The sequence below is a fragment of the Danio rerio genome, chromosome 6 (assembly GCF_052040795.2).
Source record: "Danio rerio strain M-AB ecotype USA chromosome 6, GRCz13ab, whole genome shotgun sequence".
NCBI classification, from domain to species: domain Eukaryota; kingdom Metazoa; phylum Chordata; class Actinopteri; order Cypriniformes; family Danionidae; genus Danio; species Danio rerio.
The window spans coordinates 17,543,396-17,565,328 of record NC_141026.1 but is presented as its reverse complement, the minus strand read 5'-3'; the positions used below and the strand labels follow the sequence as shown (position 1 = coordinate 17,565,328).

Below are 21,933 nucleotides of genomic sequence, written 5' to 3'. Positions count from 1 at the left end.
CACTTAATTTTGTCATATTCATAAATGACATATTATTTATTAAAAAAGACAACACCATATTTTTGCTTGTCTAGAAAATGCTTCTTTATTTAAGAATTTGTAGATATTTGGACTAGAAACAAGACAAAAAAATGTATGTAAGAAAGCATTTTTTGCAGTGTGTTTTTTTCATCATGAACTCTCGCATAGTTTACACTTAAAAATGTAAGAGAATTGTACACAAGTGTGTAAATGATGCTCCTAAATTAAGATTATATTTTAGGAAGCGGGTCCTTTGTCAAAAATATGGGATTTTCATAGATTTCTTTTCTTTCTCAGTTCGTTCTCAGATCTCCACCATCACTATGGCTACGTTTAACACAACAGTGGCTTCCTTTAATGTGGGCTATACAGATTTCTTCACAGAGCACATTAAGAAACTGTGTAACCCTATTCCCATCCCTGAGATGCCATGCGAGCCGTTGGCCTGCTCCAACCTTCCCCGAAGTCTGACAGACTCTTGTATCAACTACACATCCCTGGAGGACCGAGACACCATTGAGGGCACTAACAACTTCATTCTGAAGAATGGCATGCTGGATCTCATGGTAAGGGGCAAAAACTATAACAGAGAGACAATAAAAGAATAGATCACCCAAAACTAAGAATAGATCACCCAAAACAACCCTAAACTACTAATTTTAAGTAGTTTCTTTTTTGTTAAACACAAAAAACATATTTTAAAGCATGTTAGAAACCAGTAAAATACAAAAAAAAAAAGTCAGTGGTTATAGGTTTCCAACAATTCAGAATAACTTCTTTTATTTTCAACAGAAAAAAGAAACTTGTAAAGGTATGTGTCAAGTGAAGGGTGAGTAAATAATAAAGAATTTCTCATTTTAGGTGAACTAGCCCTTTAAAACAACAGTACACTACACTTTTTTTTGCAAATAAACATTTTACAAGTTCTCTATCCCAATTTTTTCATCCAATCAGCTGATCTCAGGGTCTTGTGGGAGCACTTTTAGCTTAGCTTAGCTTAGCATCAATCATTGAACTGGATTAGACCATTAGCGTCTTCCTCCAAAAATTCAAATTAAGAGGTTAGATCATTTTATTATTTATTATGTTATTATTTTATTATTTTATTTAAAGCTTGACTATTCTGTTGCTACATCGAGTACTAAGCCAAAATATTTTTTTTACCAAAGTGAATTGAATCATATTGAATCTAACTCGAGCAAAAACAGCATTCTATTGAACTGAATGTGCCTAATGTTGATACATAATTTTCCATTGCCTGATTTCTTTGTAAAGCTTCATTGACACAATTTGCTTTATATTGGTTGTCACATGATTCAATCTGATCTGAAATCAGTATAATATGTTTCTTCTATGTTACTGATAATGTTTTTATTACTGTTATTATTGCAGTTTTAAAAACTGGTTGTTGCATTATATTTTGTCCTCTTTTATCAGGATTCTTTGACAAATAAAAAGTAAGGAAAAGGCATTTCTATATAACAGAAGTCTATAGAAATGTCAACTGTCACTTCTGAACAATTTAACTCATGTGCTGTTGGGCATGTTTTCATCCACTCTAGTGTCATTTTGAGTCTTAATTTGGTAATGACTTTCTCTGTGTTTCAGCTAGCAGAATGATTTTTGGTGACAAATCTTATTTTGACACATATTTTGAGAAAATGCTTTGAAATTTGTAAAGAACACAACGAGTAATCTACTGCCCTTTTATTATGTTAGGCATAAAAACAGAATTAAACTGCTGTAAAAATGCATTAGATACATTTTTTTTAGTTTTTCTTTTGTATAAATCTATTAATCAACCTCAGTCCTGATCAAAACTACTAAATGTTAAGAAAATTCTTTAATTGCCAAATTCATAAATTATGTCTCTGATTTGATGGAAAATAAAACACACAAAATGACATATTTTCAATACAAAAAGTAATTGTAGACTGGATTTTTCTAACCTTTTATCAAAGTCTTGGACGTGTGAAACAACATTGCCTTTGATGCATTGTTTTTGGATTGATTTTTATTTTTTCTCCTTAATTTACTGTTGGTAGCCATTTTTTCCCTTTGACTTCCATTATAACCACTTTTTTTTTATTATAAAACCATAACACCATATAAACATGCACTTTTAAATTGTTGGTGGTTTTCCCTTTTGGGAAGAGGTACAATTTGTCATTTTTACTCTTGATCATCAGTTGGCACTGTTAACCCTTTAGAAAGCTTAGTTTCTGGGTTTTATATGGAGTATAACATCAAATTAAAGTGTGTGAGATTGGCCTTTACACACCTACTTTAACAGGTCTGAGAAAATCAAAATATGCCTCTGGCCCCTCAGAACTACATGGAGTAAATAAAAACAAAACTGTGTATTTATGCACCATCAAATGTGATTATAATGGAAGTCAATAAGGGCAAAAACAGCCACCAACAGTAAATTAGTGAAAAAAAAAGAAAATCTAAAAATGCATTAATGTCAACGTTTTTACTAATCGTTCTCTTGTCCAAGACTGGGATAAGCAGGTAAAAATATTTAGAAAATACACATTTTGGGTGTTTTTTTTTTACCAAATCAGTGACATCATTTGTGAACTTGCCAATTTAAGAGTTAAAATCCTGTAACTTTTAAAAACATTTAGTAGTTTTGATCAGATTTCTGCAAAATAATTGAAGAAAAAATTATCTGATGCATTTTTACAGAAGTTTATTTAGTGGATGTTTTCATCCCCAACATAACAAAAGGGCAGTACATTTGAATGGTGCACAAGGATTAGGCATCCTTTCTGAATAAAATAATTTTTTTATTTTAAAATTAATTTATTTTAATTGCTAATGTATCATGGTTTCCAGAAAATGTCAAACAAGTATAAAATTAAATATAATAAATTAACAAAATGAGCTGCACATTTTCCATTTTGAAGAATAGCATGAAACTGTAAATTGAAGCAAAGGCACCTAAATTTTAAAATGTATTAAAATAGGAGAGAAAAAATAATTAGTGTAATGTTTTTGCTACGTTAATTTCTTTTTCTTTCAAAAGCATAAACATTGAAACAGTTTAGTATGCTAAACCGTAATAACCATAATAAAATGCTTTGTAACTTCTGAGTGTAATTTGATCATTTTAGATTAAGTTTGCCTTATTAAACTTGAACAGATCAGACCATATGGTTCATATCATGAGTGGTGTTCACTGGTCACTGTGTGATTTTTTTTTCAAGGCTGTTCTGCGGGCCCTTTATTCCATCCTCACCCATGACATCAGCTCTCGGATTTGCGATGTGTCGCTGAACATCATCGATTGCCTCCTGCAGCTGGGTGTTGTTCCCAGTGTGATGAAGAAGGTCTCCAAATGTGATGACAAGGAGGTTGAGCGTCCGAAGGATGGAGTCGGTCAGAGTGTAGGTGGAGCTCAGGGGGAGATGGCTGGAGGCACAGGAGCAGCACCTAATGGAGGTGGTGGAGGAGATGGAGGAGGTGGAGGAGGAGGAGAGAGTCGAGGAGGAAGCAGAGATGATATAAAGAACAACAAGGACAACAAGGTATGTGTCATGAGTCATGTATTAGTGGTGATTTATTAATGATTTTCATGTTCATGTTTTTTTTTCATGTTATCTTTTGCTGCATCCCAACTGACCCCCTCTCCCCCCAATAAATAAATAAATAAATAAATAAATAAATAAATAAATAAATAAACAAATAAATAAATATAAATATATATCTGAAAGTAAAAAAAAATCTATTAATTAAATAAATAAATTATAAATGAATTAATTTATTAAAATAAAATAAATTAATCAAAAATAATAATTTAATTAAAAATATATATTAGAATAGGATAAAATAGTTTTATTAAAATTACAATAAAATGAAATTAATTAAATTAAATGAAAATAAATTTAAAAAGAATACAATAAAATACAATAAATACATAAAAAAGAATAAAATCAATTAATTAAGTCAAATTAAAATAAAATAAATTAAAATGAAATAAAATACAATAAAAACACATTAATAATTAACTAATTAATATAAGTAAAACAAAACAAAATTAATTAATTAATTTAAATTAAATAAAATAATTAATTATTTAAAATAGATAAAACAAAAATAAAACATTCAATTTAAACAGAATAAATAAAATAAAATAGAATAAAATAAATAAATTAATTAAATTAAAAATAAAATAAAATAAATTTAACTAAATTAAAATAAAATAAAATACAATAAACAATTGATTTAAAAATAATAAAATAAATAAAATAATTAATTAATAAAAATAAACTGAATTAAAATAAATTAATTAATTAATTAAAATAAAATATAACAAATTAAATTAAATTAAATAAATTACAATAAAATAAATTTAATTAAAATAAAAAAATAAACAAAAAAGTAAAATAAAATATGGTAAATTAAAAAAAAATAGTATAAAATACATTAAAATAAAATACAATAAAATACAAAGCAATAAAATAAAAAGTAAGATTGAAGCTATAGCCTACAGTACATGTTTAGTGATGGGAAGTTCGAAGATCTTTTGAATCAACTCACAAACACTCACAAATAGTGGCATTTCAACAAAGAAAATAATTAATAAAAAACATTATACAAAAAAGATGAGCTTATATATTTCCCAACCGTTCATTTTCACAATTTAATTCAAGTTAATTTACAATGTTACTCTACTATACCAAATTAGTCACTAGTTGGATAAAATAGCGGACAGTTTGTGTTACTTTTTAATAGTATGCCCTTAAAGTATATTCTCTGTTTGTGAAGTAAATATACATACTTTTTAGTGTATAGCAGAAGAGAAAGCAAGCTTTGGGACATAACTTTATCATTAATGAACCATTCTGTTATTTAGCTGCGAGCAACGTTGGACATGTTACTTTAAAAAAGTAATTATTTATAGTTGCTACTTACTAGTTAATTCTCACAGAGAGTAACGGAATTAGTAACTGAATTTATGTGAATATAAAAGTCACCATGCAAAATATCAAATGGGTTACTTTTAAAAAATACATTTCAAAACCAGAATTTTATTATAAAGCATTGTAGAATATTCTTGTTTCAATATTCAATATGCTTAATGTTGCTGTTAACTGTCATGATTATCAGACAGAGGCCCCACAAGACCCACTGGAGAGCACTCCAGCTTTCCATACACTCCACTAGCCAACTGAACTACACTCCCCACAATTATTTGTTTTCATTACTCACACATCTGTTACAGTTTGTCCAGACTCTGATTAAACCCTTACCTGCAAGACCTTTAAAACACAAATATAAGCACCATGCTCCCATACACTCAGTGTTGTACACTCTGTCTAATACAATTCAATTCAATTAATTATGCTAAGCTACAAGCTGCCAGAACAAGAAATCAGTTGAATGGTTTAATTCAAGTGTTCAAAAATGGTTCATTTCAACTGTTTGACTCTAAAAGACTTCTGCAATGAGCCTTTTTCAAAAGACAAAAAAACAAACAAACAAAAAACAAGTGGAGTGTGTTTGGCCCGCAGGCCAAAATCGATCTATTGTAACATTTGATTTGGCCCACCATCCCATCTAAGAAGAGAGCGAGATGGATAGAAACGGTTGGGCGAATACCTTTAACACAGACATCGTCATTTCTAATGACTCAACCTTTTTTGTTTGTTATATTGCTAAGTTACAATCTGCAATGAAATATTTCAATTAAATGTTTTAAATTAATCCAATTTTTTAAAGTGTAAACAATGTCACTCGACAGATAGACGACTACGCAGAAGACATAGGTGAGCAAACCTAGGCAAAAACTAGTGTAACTCTATTCTGTTATCAATTATATTGTTTTTGTTTATTGTAATAAGTTCATTTTACTGTAAAATGTTAAAGAATCACGCTGTATTAGTTAATATAAAGCAATGTTTTCTAGTTAGTTTTAAATATCATAAAAAAATTGGGAAATTACTCATGGCAACTATATTTACTTTCGGCCCATAGCCTCAATAAAGGTTGGTTTTTGGCCCTTCATAAGAAAACGTTTGGCCACCCCTGCTTTAATGCATCATAGTAAATAGCATCCATTTTTTATCATCTCTCTTATTTTATTACAATTATTCACATTATTCTGCAAGGGGTTCACAAATTTTCAAGCAGCACTGTGTCCCTCAATATCTGTTTTGAGTGCCGTTTATCTAGTTTTTTCTTTGTTTTGATTTGCCATTGCTATGTCTGGATATACATTGTGTTTTTGTTTAATAAACCTTTAAACTGCATTTGAAATGGATCCTCTTCACCTTTTTAAAGCAACATCTTAAAAATGCAACTGTTTCTTGCTAAATCAGTATGTAAGAGGAATTGTCAAATTCAACAACTGCTTTTCTCAAATCCTCAACAGGATGGAGAGACTTCTCTCAGCACTCACTGGCTGGCTCTCACCATGCTTATCAAGATCGTGAAATCTCTCGGCTGTGCATACGGCTGTGGTGAAGGCCACCGAGGACTCTCTGGAGACCGCCTTCGAACGCAGGTCAATATATCTGTATGATTAATACATTATTTTACTTTGTAAATTCAGCTTTACTTTAGAGGGCTTTGAGAAACGATGTTTGTCAAAATTATGTGTGGTTGCATTTTTTTTCACGGTGCTCTATAGAGCTGTTGGTTATTTAAAAAATTTTGTCTCTGTTTTACCTCCTTTAAGGAGCCATTTTAGTTCATTAAATCACATGTAGACAAGTTATTACTGATGGTGTTAATATATTTTTATTTTTTAACATTTTTATATGTTAATTCTGAGTCAGTGAAATTAATTAAGTGTAATTAATGAATTAATTAATGTAAGTAAAAATATTATATTTATTTTACTTTCTTTATTTCTGGTGACTTCCTTATTGAACAGTTTTAGCATTTTAAAATTACATGCATTATTTTTAAATTTGATCTTGTTTTATATTACAACATGGAAATGAACTAAAATAAATGTCATTAATAATAAAATTATTTATTTCATAAAACAAATACAACAATTCATGGATGCTAATGAGAGCTACTCTCTGAAGAAAGCGTGCAAGACTTTATTTCAGAAGTCTAATTAGACAAAATTAAACAAATTAACTTGGATTTTAGACATTTTTACCCCACATGACTTCAATGATACTCAAACATTTTATTTTATAAGTCACTGAATTTCAAGTATATGAATCAATGCAAAATTACACAATGGATAATTAAACTTGCTTTATTGCTGCACTAATATCCTGAAAATTATGTGCCAAAAGTTGAGAGTTTTGGTAAGAAAGCATTTCCTTCAACATTTTTTTATTGCCCTGGTCTGCATATTAAAAATATAAATTACACCATAATTTACTCACCATAGAGCCATCCTTTGTGTATATGACTTTCTTCTTTCAGATGGACACAGTTGGAGTAGTTTGACATGTCGACCTGGCTCTTCCAAGTTATATAATATTTGGGAAGTAACCCTTTAGTTTGAAGCTTCCAAAAGCAGATAAGTCCATCAGAAAACTAATCCACATTCTACCAGATAGTTATGTGTCTTAAGAAGCAAATCTATGTGTTTTTGTAACAAAAATAGGTCAGCCATGAAGCTGTTAAGAACATGCATTTGGTAGCCACAGGAAGTCAGTGATTTGAGTTTATAATTAAAATGGGAGATTATTTGTTTACAAAAAAACACATATTTCCACTTCAAAAGACATGCTTTAACTAGAGATGCACCTATTACAATTTTCTTGGCTGATTCCGATTTCCAAATTTTTTGGTAAGTGTAACCTGCAGATAAAGATTTTCGCTGATTTGTTGATTTGTTTCTAATAAATATATAACAGTTTCAATAAAGAAAAGATATTTAATTACAGAATTATTTCAAATGTATTTAAAATGAAATTAATCAAATTGTAACAAATATTCCCCTATTAAAATAAATGTTACTGTTTATTTTTAAACATATAGTGTGCCCAAACTGCAACAACACCACCAAAACACGTACCTGTAATATTCTACTGTTTGTAACTTTAACTTTTCTTTTTATATATTTCACAAATGAAATATTGATTAAAATTTGTATGTATAGTTTTTGTACTATTATTTTATAAATCACTTATTTTATTATTAAAATGTATTTTTAACTTGGAAGGAAAAACATTTACAGGGACTTAAATTCCATTTTAAAACTGATAGTATTAATCTGTCAGAGTTCTTGCTGTCGGTTAACCTGGGCTGCGTCTAAAATCACATACCTCTATACCAGAGGTGCCAAAACTTTTTCTTATGAAGGGCCAAAAACCAAACTTGATTGAGGCTAGTTGGCTGAAGGTTAATATAGTTGTCATGGGCAATTTTCTTATTGATTTATTATTGTCTAAAAAAGACTAGAAAACCTTGCTTTAAAATTAACTAATATATATATATATATATATATATATATATATATATATATATATATATATATATATATATATATATATATTTAATAATGAACTTATTACAATAAAGACTAAATAATCTCATTTATAACAGAATTACGCTAGTTTTTGCCTTGATTTGCTTGCCGATGTCTTCTACATAGCCTTCTGTCCATCGAGTGACAGTATTTACATTTTAAACGTTAACTTGAAACATTTAATTTCTGTTTGCTTTTTTGTAGCTCAGCAATAAAACAAAGATAAAAGGTTACATCAAATTAGAAATGACAGTCTCTGTGTGGTAAAGGCGGTCGCCCAACCCTCTACATCATACTTACTTCTCCTCTCAGATGGAATGTTAAGCCAAATCAATGGTACAATGGGCGAACTTTGGCCCGCGGGCCCACTTTGGGCATCTCTGCTCTATACTATATACTGTAGCACGTTAAAAACAGTATGCGAGTCAAGTAGTATGTCAGAATTCATAATATTTGAAAAACAGTAAGCAAGAAGTACCCAGACAACTCATGTCTATAGATTCTGAAGTGAGAGTCCAATAGACCAGAGCTATTCAATTAGTTTGTCATGGGGGCCAGTTCATGAAAAGCATTCTAAATGAGGGGCCGGAGAAATATGACTTGCAATATGACACAAAAGCATATAAGAGCCCATATGCTGTATTTGTGCTCCTTAAGACACCCATGTTGACTTTTTCTATTAAAACGTTAATATGTTGTATTTTGAAACTGCATAACATCACTGCATTGTACAATAGGCTTTTATTACAAGCATATCCAAATGTTGTGTTTTGAGCCACAAAATCAGTGTATTGCTCAAGTAGGCTTCTACATTTGACACATTCATATGTTATGTTTTAAACTCCATAACAATTAGAGATGCAACGATTATAGATTTTGGTTGTAGGATTATAGTCTGAAGAATAATCATGATTTCACAGTTATCACCATTATTATGCATTTATTAAATTCAAAACACAACTAGAAAATCATAAGAAAAGTGCTTATATTTTGAAGTGTTGTTTATTGCTGCTCATTAACCAAATACAGCACAAAATTATAATAAACATAAAAACAATATTCCATTTCTCTCTGGGTTCAGCCTCCGGGCCGCAAATTGAATAGCCCTGCAATAGACGCTATGATATCTCGAGATGCCATACAAGAGAATTCATGAATTTGACTGAGGCGACTCATCTGGTGGATTTAGTACAGTATGTCTGAGTTTCATTCATACTACTCACATTCAGACTATATAGAATGCACTTTTTCTAACAGTTTTTTCTAACAGATTTCAGACAAGGCCCTAGAGCTCACAAGGGGCCTAGTGCAGGGGTTCCCAAACTTTTCAGTCCGCAACCCCCAAAATAACAATGCCAGTGACTTGTAACCCCCAATATGCTCTAAGGTGGAAATACAAACCTTGCATGCAATGATGCACTCCCACCAATAGGCCCAAGTCTGTTTTTCATTTAATTTTGGAGAATGCCAGAGACCATCCTCCATTTTCAGCTGTGTCCTGTATTTATTTTTAATGTAAATGAGTGCCATAAAAGTTTAACTTGGGGGCATAAAATCAGTCTGCTGCATCTAACGCTATTGCTGCATCTTTAATATAACACAATCACCCCAGGGGTCACAACACATACATCTTGTTTTTTTTTTTGTGTAACTATTAACTACTATTTTTATATTCTGTGGGTTGTGGAGAAAATATGCTAATTCTAATAGTTTATCAATTTGATTTTTGGAAATCACCAAGCCAAGTCTTTGGGAACCACTGGCCTAGTGCACAGGTATTTGATGTTAATGCTCCAATAGGTCAGTGCGTTTTCCACTTCTGCTGCTGGACTGTAGACAAGCGGAGAGGAAGATCACTTTGTGAGTTATCTTTCATGTTTCTGGGTTAAACTTGAATCAAGCTGCATTGTGAAAATATACAACTTGGCGGTTATGCGGGCAAATCATGAACTTCCACAGCAAGTTTATATCTGTGTCACGTTTTTGTCTGTGCCGCCGCTAATAAAATGCACTTTTGATAGCTTCAAAAGACCACTACCCAATGCCATTTTAGAAGAGCCAAGAAAAAATGTAACAATACTCTGACTGTGTTCGTCTGGAAGGAGAAGTCAAATGTGTCAACACTCAAACAAAGACATTTGCTGTTTGTTCAAACTACTTATTTGAATTGAGCTAAAGCAGCACAATTCTTGAGTTTTTTTTGTGGGGACAACTTAATTGTTTTATGTTCAATCCGCTTATATTTGTAAAATCTAATAAGTTATATTAATTCCTTCATGTTGTCCCAACACAAATTGATTGTGGGGAACCCAGCATATTTTACGGTGAAGGGTGGTGATGAGTAAATCATAGGGTAATGTTCATTTTTTGGATGAACTATTGTAATAATGAGGTCAGTAGGCGGATTGCTGGCCTTTTATGGCTGTTTGAACACATTCAATGACATGAGTGTCTACGCTTTAACAGCCTTATATTTTAACATTTTACATCTACTGTATTTACACATGTATTTAGTGTCGTCCACTTGTGATCAGATCAATGAAAATGCTTCTTACTGCTAGGTGTAAACAGGGCAGTAAATGTTACCCAGTATATTGATTTACTGTCACTCTATTGGTCATATTGATAGAGTTTATGGATTTTATAATATATATTTAGCACAAATCTGATTACTAGGCATGGTCTTCAAAAATAGTGAATGACTACATACTTTTTCCTATTTTCTTTAGGCTCAGAACTGTTTGACTACTCTTTACAAGCTGGATAAAGTGCAGTTCCGGCAGACTATGAAAGAATACGTCAACAAGGATTCGCTCAACAACATTGTGGATTTCCTGCACGCATTGCTTGGCTTCTGCATGGAGCCAATCACTGACAGTAAGAGGGCAGAGCTGCACTTATTTATAAAGTGCATGTCTTTAGTTTGCCCATGAACATGTTTTATCCCGTTTCTGAAAACTCCAATATTACAGCATGGGCCTCATCTTCATGCATCAGAAATAGAGATGTATTTGTGTTTTTCTAAATAAGAGATAAACTGACTATTGAACTGTGTGTTTATATGAAACTGTTAAACAATTTTACAATGAAAATTTAAAATAAATTATAAACTACTAGTCAAAACTTTGGTATAATTAAGATTTTTTTAAATAATAAAATTATTTTCACCTATGCTGCATTTATTTGACCCAAAATACAGTAAAATAATAATATTGGAAACACTGCCATTTAATTATTTGTGATCGAATTTAAAAATAATAATACCTTCCACACAAAAGAGATAAAGTATTAAACTAGGTTCTGCACTAAATCATGCTGTTTAGCAAAAGAGACCTTAAAAATCATTCATAAAAATCATAATTGTTCCGAACTTTTGACATTTTGATCAAGCTTTTGGTAGTTTTGTAATTTTGTCAAATTAATTTGACTGGAGTATTAATTTAACACGGTGAGGATAAAACCTCGGATAGATGTCTAGAAGCAAGAGAAAAAGCAAGAAACCATTGCTTGGAAGAACAGCAAACCGGTAAGAGACATAAATAAGAATTGAATAATAGAAAACTTAACCCTTGTGTGCTGTTGGGAATGTTTTCATCCACTCTGGGGTGATTTTGAGGCTTTATTTGGCTACAATTTTCTCAGTGGCTGTTTCTTAATTCCAACAATGCAGAGAATGTACTTGCGTTCTTGTTGAGACCGGTTTTACCAAGTTACCTCAAAAGAACCAACTCGGGAGACCGCAAGAACAGAGAACGCGTCCTGTGAGAAATGAGATGCTGCGTTCTTTCCTGGTTCTTCCTGATGGTCACATGAACTTTACACATTTTTAATGAGAATTATTTAAACATCACAGCATTCATACAACAATTAATTTTTTTCCCTCTTCCCAATACATACTATACATAAAAACCCTACAAATATACTGCAGAATTTAAATAAAACTAATTTTAATACGAATTTCAGCAAATGAACACCCTTAATGAACACCACCATTTATTAAGATTTTCATGGTAATGTTTACTTTCACCATTTCATTTAGGGAAACTCATGAGATAAATACATTATATCTCTGAACTTACTTAACAAATCTATATGAAATGCTGTGCTTCCCACCTCCTTATTTAGCCACAATGACTTCTGGGACTTCTCAAGCGAATTCAGCGCTCAAGTCTGCATATACGTCCTCGATGAACGAAAGCATCTGGGAAGTTTCACGCGTCCTTCGTTCGTACGGAACTTTATCAGTTGATCATGATGTTAAATGTGAACACGAGGACGCAAGAACACTGAAGAACACATATTGAGAAACTGTATTTTAGTTAATGGAACAATCTAATTTTGACACATATTTTTCTGAAAATGCTTTGAAAATTCAACAATACACTACGGGCAAATGTACTACCCTTTCATAATGTTGCTGGCTGTTTTGCCCCATTTACTTTCATTATAATGACATTTTTGATTGCAAAGTCATGACACCATCATGTCATGTATTCTTGATCAATGGTGGTTTCCCCTGGTGGAAAAAGATTCAATTTGTATGTTTTACCTTTTCTCATCAGTTGCAGTACAAAAAAGGCTTTGTTTTTGGCTTTTATATGGAGTATGTTTGTGCATGAAAGTGTGAAAAAGACCTAAAGAGACCTAAAGAGTCTGAGAAAATCAAAATAAGCACCTCAGCTTTCAGAAAATGAAGTGTGTTTGTGCACATAGACTATAATTTGCTGTTTTACGCCACAGAACTCCATATAAAAACCAATTACAAATTTTACCTTCTCCCAACAGGGAAAACCATAATCAATCAAGAATGCATGACTATATGATATCAAGGCTTTGCAATCAAAAAATGTCATTATAATGGAAGTCAATGAGGTTAAAGTAGCCACTAACATAATAAAAGGGTAGTCAATTTGAACAATACACAAGGGTTAAAGAAAATAAAGGCATTACATTGTAGCTAAATTAGTTAAATGTAATTATTTGTGCACAGAATAGGTAGCATATTCAAGATAGTGATAATATGTGATTTTTTTTGTTAAAAAAGGCTTTTATCTCTAATAATATAATAAAATACATTTATTTTATATTTAGTAATTAGTAAATAATGTATTGTGCTAATAACTGGTCATTATAGTAAGACAAGTTACTTCAGGTTTAAACACTAAGGATCAGTAAATATAGCAAAAATGAGCAGTTTACAGCATGTAGTCAGGTCTCAAATTTTCCAGTGAACACTGTGGCTTATAAATCATATTTTCACATTGCCATCAAACATCTGAATATTTATGTCCCATATCACATGTCCCACATTCAAAACAGTAATTACAGGCCCGTAGCCAGGAGGGGGGGGGTGGTTCGGGTGGTTCGAAAGACCCACCCCTCACTGACAAAGGTACAGAATTTGTCCCATGTGAGCTCATTTGTCCTATTTTGACTGCTACCCATCGAAAAAGGCTTAAGACCAAGCGCAATCCTGGTGTGACTTCAGCTAATCAGTTTTGACCAATGCAAACAATTATTTTTCAAGAGTTTAACATTCAGCTGTGCAAGAAAACATCTGACATAAGCAAAATCGTCTTTCCCTACTGTATTGTTTTTAAATAGAGAAAAGATTTGACAAGTAACATTTATTATTATTTGACAAGTAACATATATTAATCTTTGACATTATTCTTGAAACAAAAATGACCAATATAAAAGTGTGTTGCACCCAAAGCGACCCATATTAAAATCTGTTTGAATACTATTTTGGCTATTGTGCTTATCTAGGAATTTTCGTTTTTTTATTTAATAAGAGATGCTAGAAAAATTGTGAAGCTCTACATTATTATTAATGTTATTATTATTATTATTATTATTATTATGGTTTATATATCAAACGGCAAATTCTGACTAAGGAAAGTTAATTGTGCTGTTTGTTGTTTTAGGTGTTTCCAGTTTGTTATTTGCCTATAAATTACAATACGCTACAGTTTTTAATTTAAAACCTTTATTCAAATGATATATGATGTAATAAATTTGTATTTTAAAAATTAATGTCACATTTTATTATTCTAAATATTCAGGAAATATTTTTGGTTATGATGACCATCCGACAAGCTAATTCAGCTAAAAACAGTGCTTAAAATGTCATCTAAATTCAGTATTTATATCTTATAATTGAATAAAAAATAGGCAAATAACTGCAAAATAGTCCACTTTTTATAAAAAAAGAAACACCCCTTTCACCAGGCTGGCTATGGGCCTGAATTATGTTTAATAATATGAGCAATTAGAACAGATCATAGCACCTAAATACAGCAAAATATACTACTGAATGATGCTGAATAATTTAGTATAATATATTAAGACTCTTTCATCCCTGTCTCAGTAGATTAAATGATGAACTATTTCATCAAATATATTTGATGAAATTCTGATGGAGATTCAGTATATCTGTCCATCAAGGACCATTTAAATATCATTTTGGAATAGACATGCCTGTTGTGGCATCAAAAAGGAAGTCTTATTTTACATTTAAAAGCCATGCGATATAAACAAAAACGAAATGAGAAATTTTATGCAAATGCAGGTCGTCTCTACATTTTTTAATGTTGTTCATTTCTCGCTCCTTGGCCTCCTCTGTCTTCTGCCTTCATGTCCTCCAGTGAACTTCTTTCTTTTTCTTTCTGTCTGTCTGTCTTTCTTTCTTTCTGTCCGTCAGTCAATCTCTCTCTGTTTGTCAGTCAAACCCTCATCACTCATCCTTTCATCAGACTTGCCAAACATCATACTGACAGTGTCAATTCTTTCTTTTTTTCATTTTATGTAGTTAAGACAGCAAGATAAGCTGAATTTCAATTGATTTCTGGCAAGTTAGTGAACATGAGTGAATGTTATGAAAATTATTTCCCTATGGTTTTTTGTTTGTTTTTTTTTTGTTTGCATCTGTGGGTGTGTGTGTGTGTCAGTGCGTGGGTGCGTTTTATAGTGAGTTGGTGTTTCCTGACTTACGAGTACATGTCTGTGCTGGCCTGACACCAATTTTGCCCACCATCTTTTCTCTTGCAGAATACGGCAGTGCAGGTGAGAGGTCCAGGAGGGCGAATAAAAGAAACATCGGTAGATACACAATATCTAAATTTACTGCCAAAACTAGGCATTACACCCATTCCTGCACCCCTCACAATGGTCTCGCCTGTAGTAGAGCAAAAGGCCTTACCGTATAAACAATCTAAAAGCCGGCTTTATAGATCAAGCTCAACAAAAGTCAACATTGCTTTGAAATCCGAGCATGACCTGATTGATAGGTCTATAACTATCTCTCGGGCCACAGTCACTTGCATGTATGCAAACCTTCAACTCCCGCAATCACTTTTTAGGTTTTCCTATCATATGTGCTATTGATTTTTCCCCCTTTTCATCTTGTAAACATCTATGCTTCCTGCTTCCTTTATTGTTTGGCACTTTTGGCTGAGCCACAGTGATTTTGCCTATATATGGCATCCAGGTCACAGGTTTTCCCCTGAGATTACTTGGTTGTGTTTGCAGACAAGGCTGGCTTCGGGAACAACTTTACCACTGGAGGCGATAAGTCTCTGGCCCAGAGCATGGAGGCTGTGGTGGTGGGCTGTATGTTCAAGTCTCTTATCACAAGATGTGCCTCCACTACACATGAACTTCACAGTTCTGAGAACCTGGTAAGAGGACTGCATGTACTAATCATGCACAATATAATCAAACAACAATATTAAAGGGATCTAATTGTGATAATCTGTTTATAAATTACATTTAAAGACAGGGTAAGGTACAAAAATGACCAATGAACAGTAACTGAAATGTAGGGGTCAATATACACAAGATAATGAGGTAAAAAGAAGAGAGTTAATCAGTTACTGAGGAACCTAACAGGGGTAAACATGGTAACTTACAAAGTTGAAATACAACCCCAAATCAGAAAAAGTTGGGACAGAATGGAAAATGCTAATAAAAAAAGTAGGGATTTCCAAATTAACTTTGACTTGCATTTATAGCAAACAATATGAACATAAAATATTTTATGTTTTGTCTGGTTAACTTCATTTCATTTGTAAATACACATCCTTTCCTGTCAGTGAGACCCGCAACACATTCCTAAACAAGTTGGAACTGGAGCAATTTAGGGTTAGTAATCAGGAAAACTGGTTAAATAATGATGTGATTTGAAACAGGTTATGTCAAGAGGTGATTGTAGTTATTTGGTACAAAAACAGCTTCTAAGTAAGGTCTAGTCCTTAAGCAGCAAGGATGGGCCTTGGGTTGCCAGTTTGCTAACTAATACATAAGAAAATTATTGAAATGTTTAAAAACAATATTTCTCAAAGAAATATCGAAAGACATTTGGATACTTCACCTTTAATATTGCATAACGTAAATAAAAGATTCAAAGAATCTCTAGCATAGGTCTCAAACTCGATTCCTGGAGAGCCGCAGCTCTGCACAATTTAGCTCCAACCCTAATTAAACACAGCTGATCCAACTAATCAAGGTGTTCAGGACTACTAGAGACTATGGCTGCGTCTGAAACCGCCTACTACTCAGTAGGTACTGCATTTGAATTTAAACGTACTACTCGGCCGTTAGAAAAGTACGTTCTATACTGTATGAACGTGAAAAGTATGAATGGAATTCGGACGTACTACATCCGCTATTTTGTCACGGTCACGTGACCTACCTGCGTCAATTGCAACGCTTTACTCCCATTCATGAATTCGCTCGCGGGGCATCATGGGATAGCGCAGCATGCATGGCATGCGCACTCTAGAATCTCGCCAGAAGAAGTAAGTCATCCGGGTACTTCTCGCTTACTGATTTTCGAATTCTATGAATTCGGACATACTACTCGGTTTGCATACTGATTTTAGTGTATTATATGGTATGGAAGTATGCGGTTTCAAGCGCAGCCTATTAAGCAAGGATGAGTTGGAGCTGGTTGGAACTAAACTATGCAAAGCTGCGGCCCTCCAAGAATTGAGTTTGAGACCATTGGTTTAGAGGAAATTCAGTGTGTAAATGTCATGTGCGCAAGCCTAAGCTGAACTACCATGATCTTCAATCCCTCATGCAGCACTGCATCAAGAATCTTCATTCATCTATAAGCGATATGACCAAATGGGCTGCTGTATAAAACTGGGCTGGGATCATGTAGAGACTTTTGAAAGTGCACTAAAACTGAAAAGTGATCTCATATGGATGCATTCCTGCGCAGACATGCTCACTTATCAACACGTATATATTCAAGAGCTCACACTTAGCTGATGATTGATTATAAAGCTTGTTTGGCATACTGTCCCGGGAGAGAGTTCTGAGCTCACAAGATCCCCGGCTCCTTCCCGTTTGCAAGACGAGAGGGGAGTTTGAGCTCAGGTAGATCTCGAGAACTCCCCTGCTGTAGTAACTAATGAACAGATAGTGATTGCTCTTAAGAGAGAACTATTAACTAGGGGCATGTCTATGGTGCCGATTTTGATTGGTCAATTAACTTAGGTTGCATGGTTTTTGATGGTGGGAGGAAACCAGAGAACCTGGGGGAAACCCACGTGAGCACGGGGAGAACATGTAAACTCTGCACAGAAATGTCAGCTGGCTTGGTATGGACTAGAACCAGTGACGTTCTTGCTTTGAGGCAACAGTGCTAAATACTGGGCCACCGTGTCACCCATCTAGGAAAGGAGGAGAAGTAGGGGTGAAAGGGGGAATTCTACAAAACGAAGATGGCTCTCATATGAAACTTAAGGTATTTATAGTGGCTTAGGAATAATCTGATTGGTGAATCATAAATTGAATGATGCGGCGCCGGCTGGAAGCAATCATAAGCACATGATCTTCTCGAAATTAGTTTAGAAATAACTTCACTTAGTTTATTTAATAAATGGTTTTGTTATTTATTTACAGTCCTGTGAGTCTTTTATCTAAAACTTTTTTTGGGTGAGACTGCTTGCATTTTGAGTGTCATTTGTTCAAGGGAGCTGATTAGGTGCCTTAAATGTTTTAAGAGGAAATGGTTACTAAGGACTAAGGGAAATACTTAATGACAGACATACTTTTTTTATCTTTAGACCTGATAGTCCATATAAATAAATAATAAGCTTTGCTAGCATGAATGTTAATAGTAGACTGCTTTGGTAAATTTACATCAAAGCATTATAATCACATGATGAATATACAAACTGCTTTTCGGGGGGTGGAAGGGGGCTCTATCATGGTGTACAACTTAAGTGCTTAGAATTATTTTACAACGCCATCACTGTCAACGCAAATGAACTGGAAACTTACTTCCGATTTATTTGTGTCGATTGCAAGTGACGTGACAGATGCAGGTGTCGATTGTAATTGACGTGACATGACAGGTGCAGGTGTCAAATGTAAATGACGTCACTTGCATAGGAAGCGTGGGTGTCTGAGCGTGCAAGCCCGAGAGTGCAAGCCTGAAGATGCAAGTACAACTCACCTGGTCAGCAGCTAGACCTTCTCAGAATAAGGACACAAACTATGCAAATAACATCACATTGCAAGACATGTCACACTTTAAAAAATATTTGCAGTAATCTGCATATCAAATAATAAAATGTTCTATCTCATCTTAATGTTTAAAATACACTATGATAAAAAGGAAACAAAATACAAAAATATTGTCACAAATTGTAAGAAATAACATTTAAAGTCACAGTTTTTTAATTTAATAACTTTTTCATGTCAAAATTTGAATGATTTGGATTTACTGAAGGTCACAGGATTGAAGTATATTGCAAGAATCAGGTCACAGATTGTGAGAAATGTTATTATGATAAGAAGTTATGAGTCAAAGAAGAGCGTTTAAAGACAGGTGAATATTTAAAACTGTATTTCTGTTTTTATTTTTCTCTCCTCACACATTCCAATCAGGGCTTGTATTGTGACATACGTCAGCTGGTTCAGTTTATCAAGGAGTCTCATGGAAATGTCTTCCGACGTGTGGCTCTCAGTGCACTCCTTGACAGCGCCGAGAAACTTAACACCACTAAAAAATCAGATGAAAAGGATGACGCAAAGCCCTCTGGAATAAAAAAGTACACACACAAGCATAACAAATATTTTGTAATTCCTAAATTAAATACATGCATTGATTGAATTTGTGTGCATCTGTTTTTTGTGCATCAGCGAGGAGCAGATCCCAGGAGCTCTTTTAGGGAGGAAAGACTTTTGGAGGAAGATGTTCAAGTCTCAAAGTGCCGCCAGTGACACAAGCAGCCAATCAGAACAGGACACATCAGAGTGCACCACCGCCCACTCTGGTACTACGACAGACCGGCGTTCACGATCACGTTCCAGACGGATCTCACTGCGCAAGAAGCTCAAACTGCCCATAGGTATGGTAGGAAATTCTTCACAAACATTAATAGATTCGTCTCTGGTTCTTTGTTGTCCTATACAAAGCAGAAAATTATCTTAACTACAGTATGATGAACAACAATATGAACTTTGAGTTAAGGATTTGGTTATAAATGACATTTAGATTTAAACTGCTGTCAATCAATCATTCAATCAATCAATCAATCAATCAATCAATCAATCAATCAATCAAACAGTCAATCAGTCAATCAATCATTCCAAATTCATTACAGACTCAAATCCAAATCTAAAAACAACCTAATAGCATAATCTATAACATTTTTACAGACATAACTATTACAAAATATGGCAATACCAATGTCTCCACTGCTTTGACTGATACTATATAGTTGTAATACATACCTGCCAACACTCCCGTTTTTCCTGGCAGTCTCCCGTATTTCAGACCCATCTCCCGCCACCCTCCCTTTTTGTTATTTCTTCTGAAAAACTCCTGTAATTTCACCCCCACCCCAGTCCTCAGCTTTTCGGACAGCCTGCACTGTAACACCCCCGGGTCGCCAACTTAGTTCGGTAGTATCCAATTTCAGCGGCGGCCCACTACCCGTTCCATAGTACAGTTATTAGCACCACAGCACAGTTAATAACCCGCCTGGCTCATAAGTGTTATTCAGACATCTGACACCCAAACAAACCCCAGCCCACCTCAACCGGTCTCACCGATTTTCAGAAACAAATGTTGGCAGGTATTTTGTAATATACTTTCGTTCTAACCCCTATGTGTGATAGACCTACTGTAATCTCATTGCTGGAAGCATTAATACAGCAGCTACATTTATAGATAAGGTTTCATGCTTTAAATGCAATAAGTCTTGCACTCATTGCTAATCACTGTTCTATGCATTATATGAGTTTTTGTTACAGAGTTGATGTATAGCATCTAAAATTTACTGACTTGTATTAACCAAGTGCTGCCTTAAACAGGGACAAACTTAAAAGTTGTGTCAGAAATGTCATTTAAATGTAATGTAAAGATTTGAGTTTGTACATATTAGACCCAGCACTGGGTTAATACAGCTCAGCATTTTTTTTTTCAGGTTTCAAAATATTCCAAAGGTTTTAGATTATAGGTTTCAAACTCAATTCCTGGAGGGACGCTGCTTTAAACAGTTTTGCTCCAATCCAATCAAATACAGCTGATCCAAATAATCGAGGTGTTCAAAAGAGACCTGCGGCCCACCAGGAATTGAGTTTGAGGCCTATGTTTTAGATATTACTCCTAAAACACCAGCAATATCACCAGTGGTGTATTTATTTGATGAGGAATACATTTTTTCACTGTTTTTGTCATCAAATAAATACACTACTGGTGGCATATTTTTTGTTTTAATATATTTTAAAATATTATTTATTGTTGTGGTGATAAAGCTGAAGTTTTCGCTGTCACAATATGCTTTCTTAATCTACTGATTTAATGCATAATTTACTGCAAATCTACTGATTTATCAATAATGAGTGGTGATCAAATGATGTATTTTAAGTTTTTCAATGTTGAAAACATTGTGCCACTTAATGTGTTGCAAACCATGATATATTTCTTTGATATAAAAAAAACTTCTAAAAACCCTATAACTCTCTTTAATGTCAGTGATTAATCTAATGTTTTTTGGCTTTTACAAAATATCAACCGTAATATTACCATGATTTCTGAAAGATCTTGTGTCTTGACTAATGATTTTTTTTTTCCACAAACAGGTTTCATACAGTAATTGCTTACAAAAATGAAGGATCCATTATCATTTACTCACCCTGATTTCTGTCTAAACCTTTCAGTGTTTAGTTCAACTTTAAAATAGAAATCTGTGTTCACTTTAATGATAATGATAATGACTTTAATGGTGTGTTTACTTAATTTTTTCACACTCTTAGAAATAAATGTGCAAAACTACATAGGGCGAACAGCAGCTTGTTGTATACTTTGTTTTCTGGTTTTTTTTTTTCATTTAAAGGTATTAAAGTGTACTTTTTTGAGAGAATATGAAGTTAATTAAATCTTGTTAAAATAAACCAACTTTCAAATCTGAATGGTTCTGTTATACTAGCTATCTAATTGTTAT

The 21,933-nt window shown here is 33.3% G+C and overlaps 1 protein-coding gene across 14 annotated transcripts in view; it reads left to right on the top strand.

Annotated features, from left to right (window-relative positions):
- The window catches only part of unc80 (unc-80 homolog (C. elegans)), a 120,729-nt gene that overhangs the window by 19,074 nt on the left and 79,722 nt on the right, over nucleotides 1–21,933 (top strand). For 10 of the 14 annotated variants that reach the window (XM_087256933.1, XM_087256931.1, XM_087256927.1 and 7 more), the window contains exons 12-19: nucleotides 319–587; nucleotides 3,234–3,554; nucleotides 6,401–6,532; nucleotides 11,197–11,344; nucleotides 15,518–15,568; nucleotides 15,998–16,146; nucleotides 19,370–19,533; nucleotides 19,625–19,833. In XM_087256933.1, the coding sequence (XP_087113059.1) occupies nucleotides 319–587; nucleotides 3,234–3,554; nucleotides 6,401–6,532; nucleotides 11,197–11,344; nucleotides 15,518–15,568; nucleotides 15,998–16,146; nucleotides 19,370–19,533; nucleotides 19,625–19,833 (1,443 nt within the window). The remainder of the gene's footprint in view (nucleotides 1–318; nucleotides 588–3,233; nucleotides 3,555–6,400; nucleotides 6,533–11,196; nucleotides 11,345–15,517; nucleotides 15,569–15,997; nucleotides 16,147–19,369; nucleotides 19,534–19,624; nucleotides 19,834–21,933) is intronic. The other 4 variants (XM_087256934.1, XM_087256935.1, XM_087256929.1 and 1 more) reach the window with 1 other exon arrangement.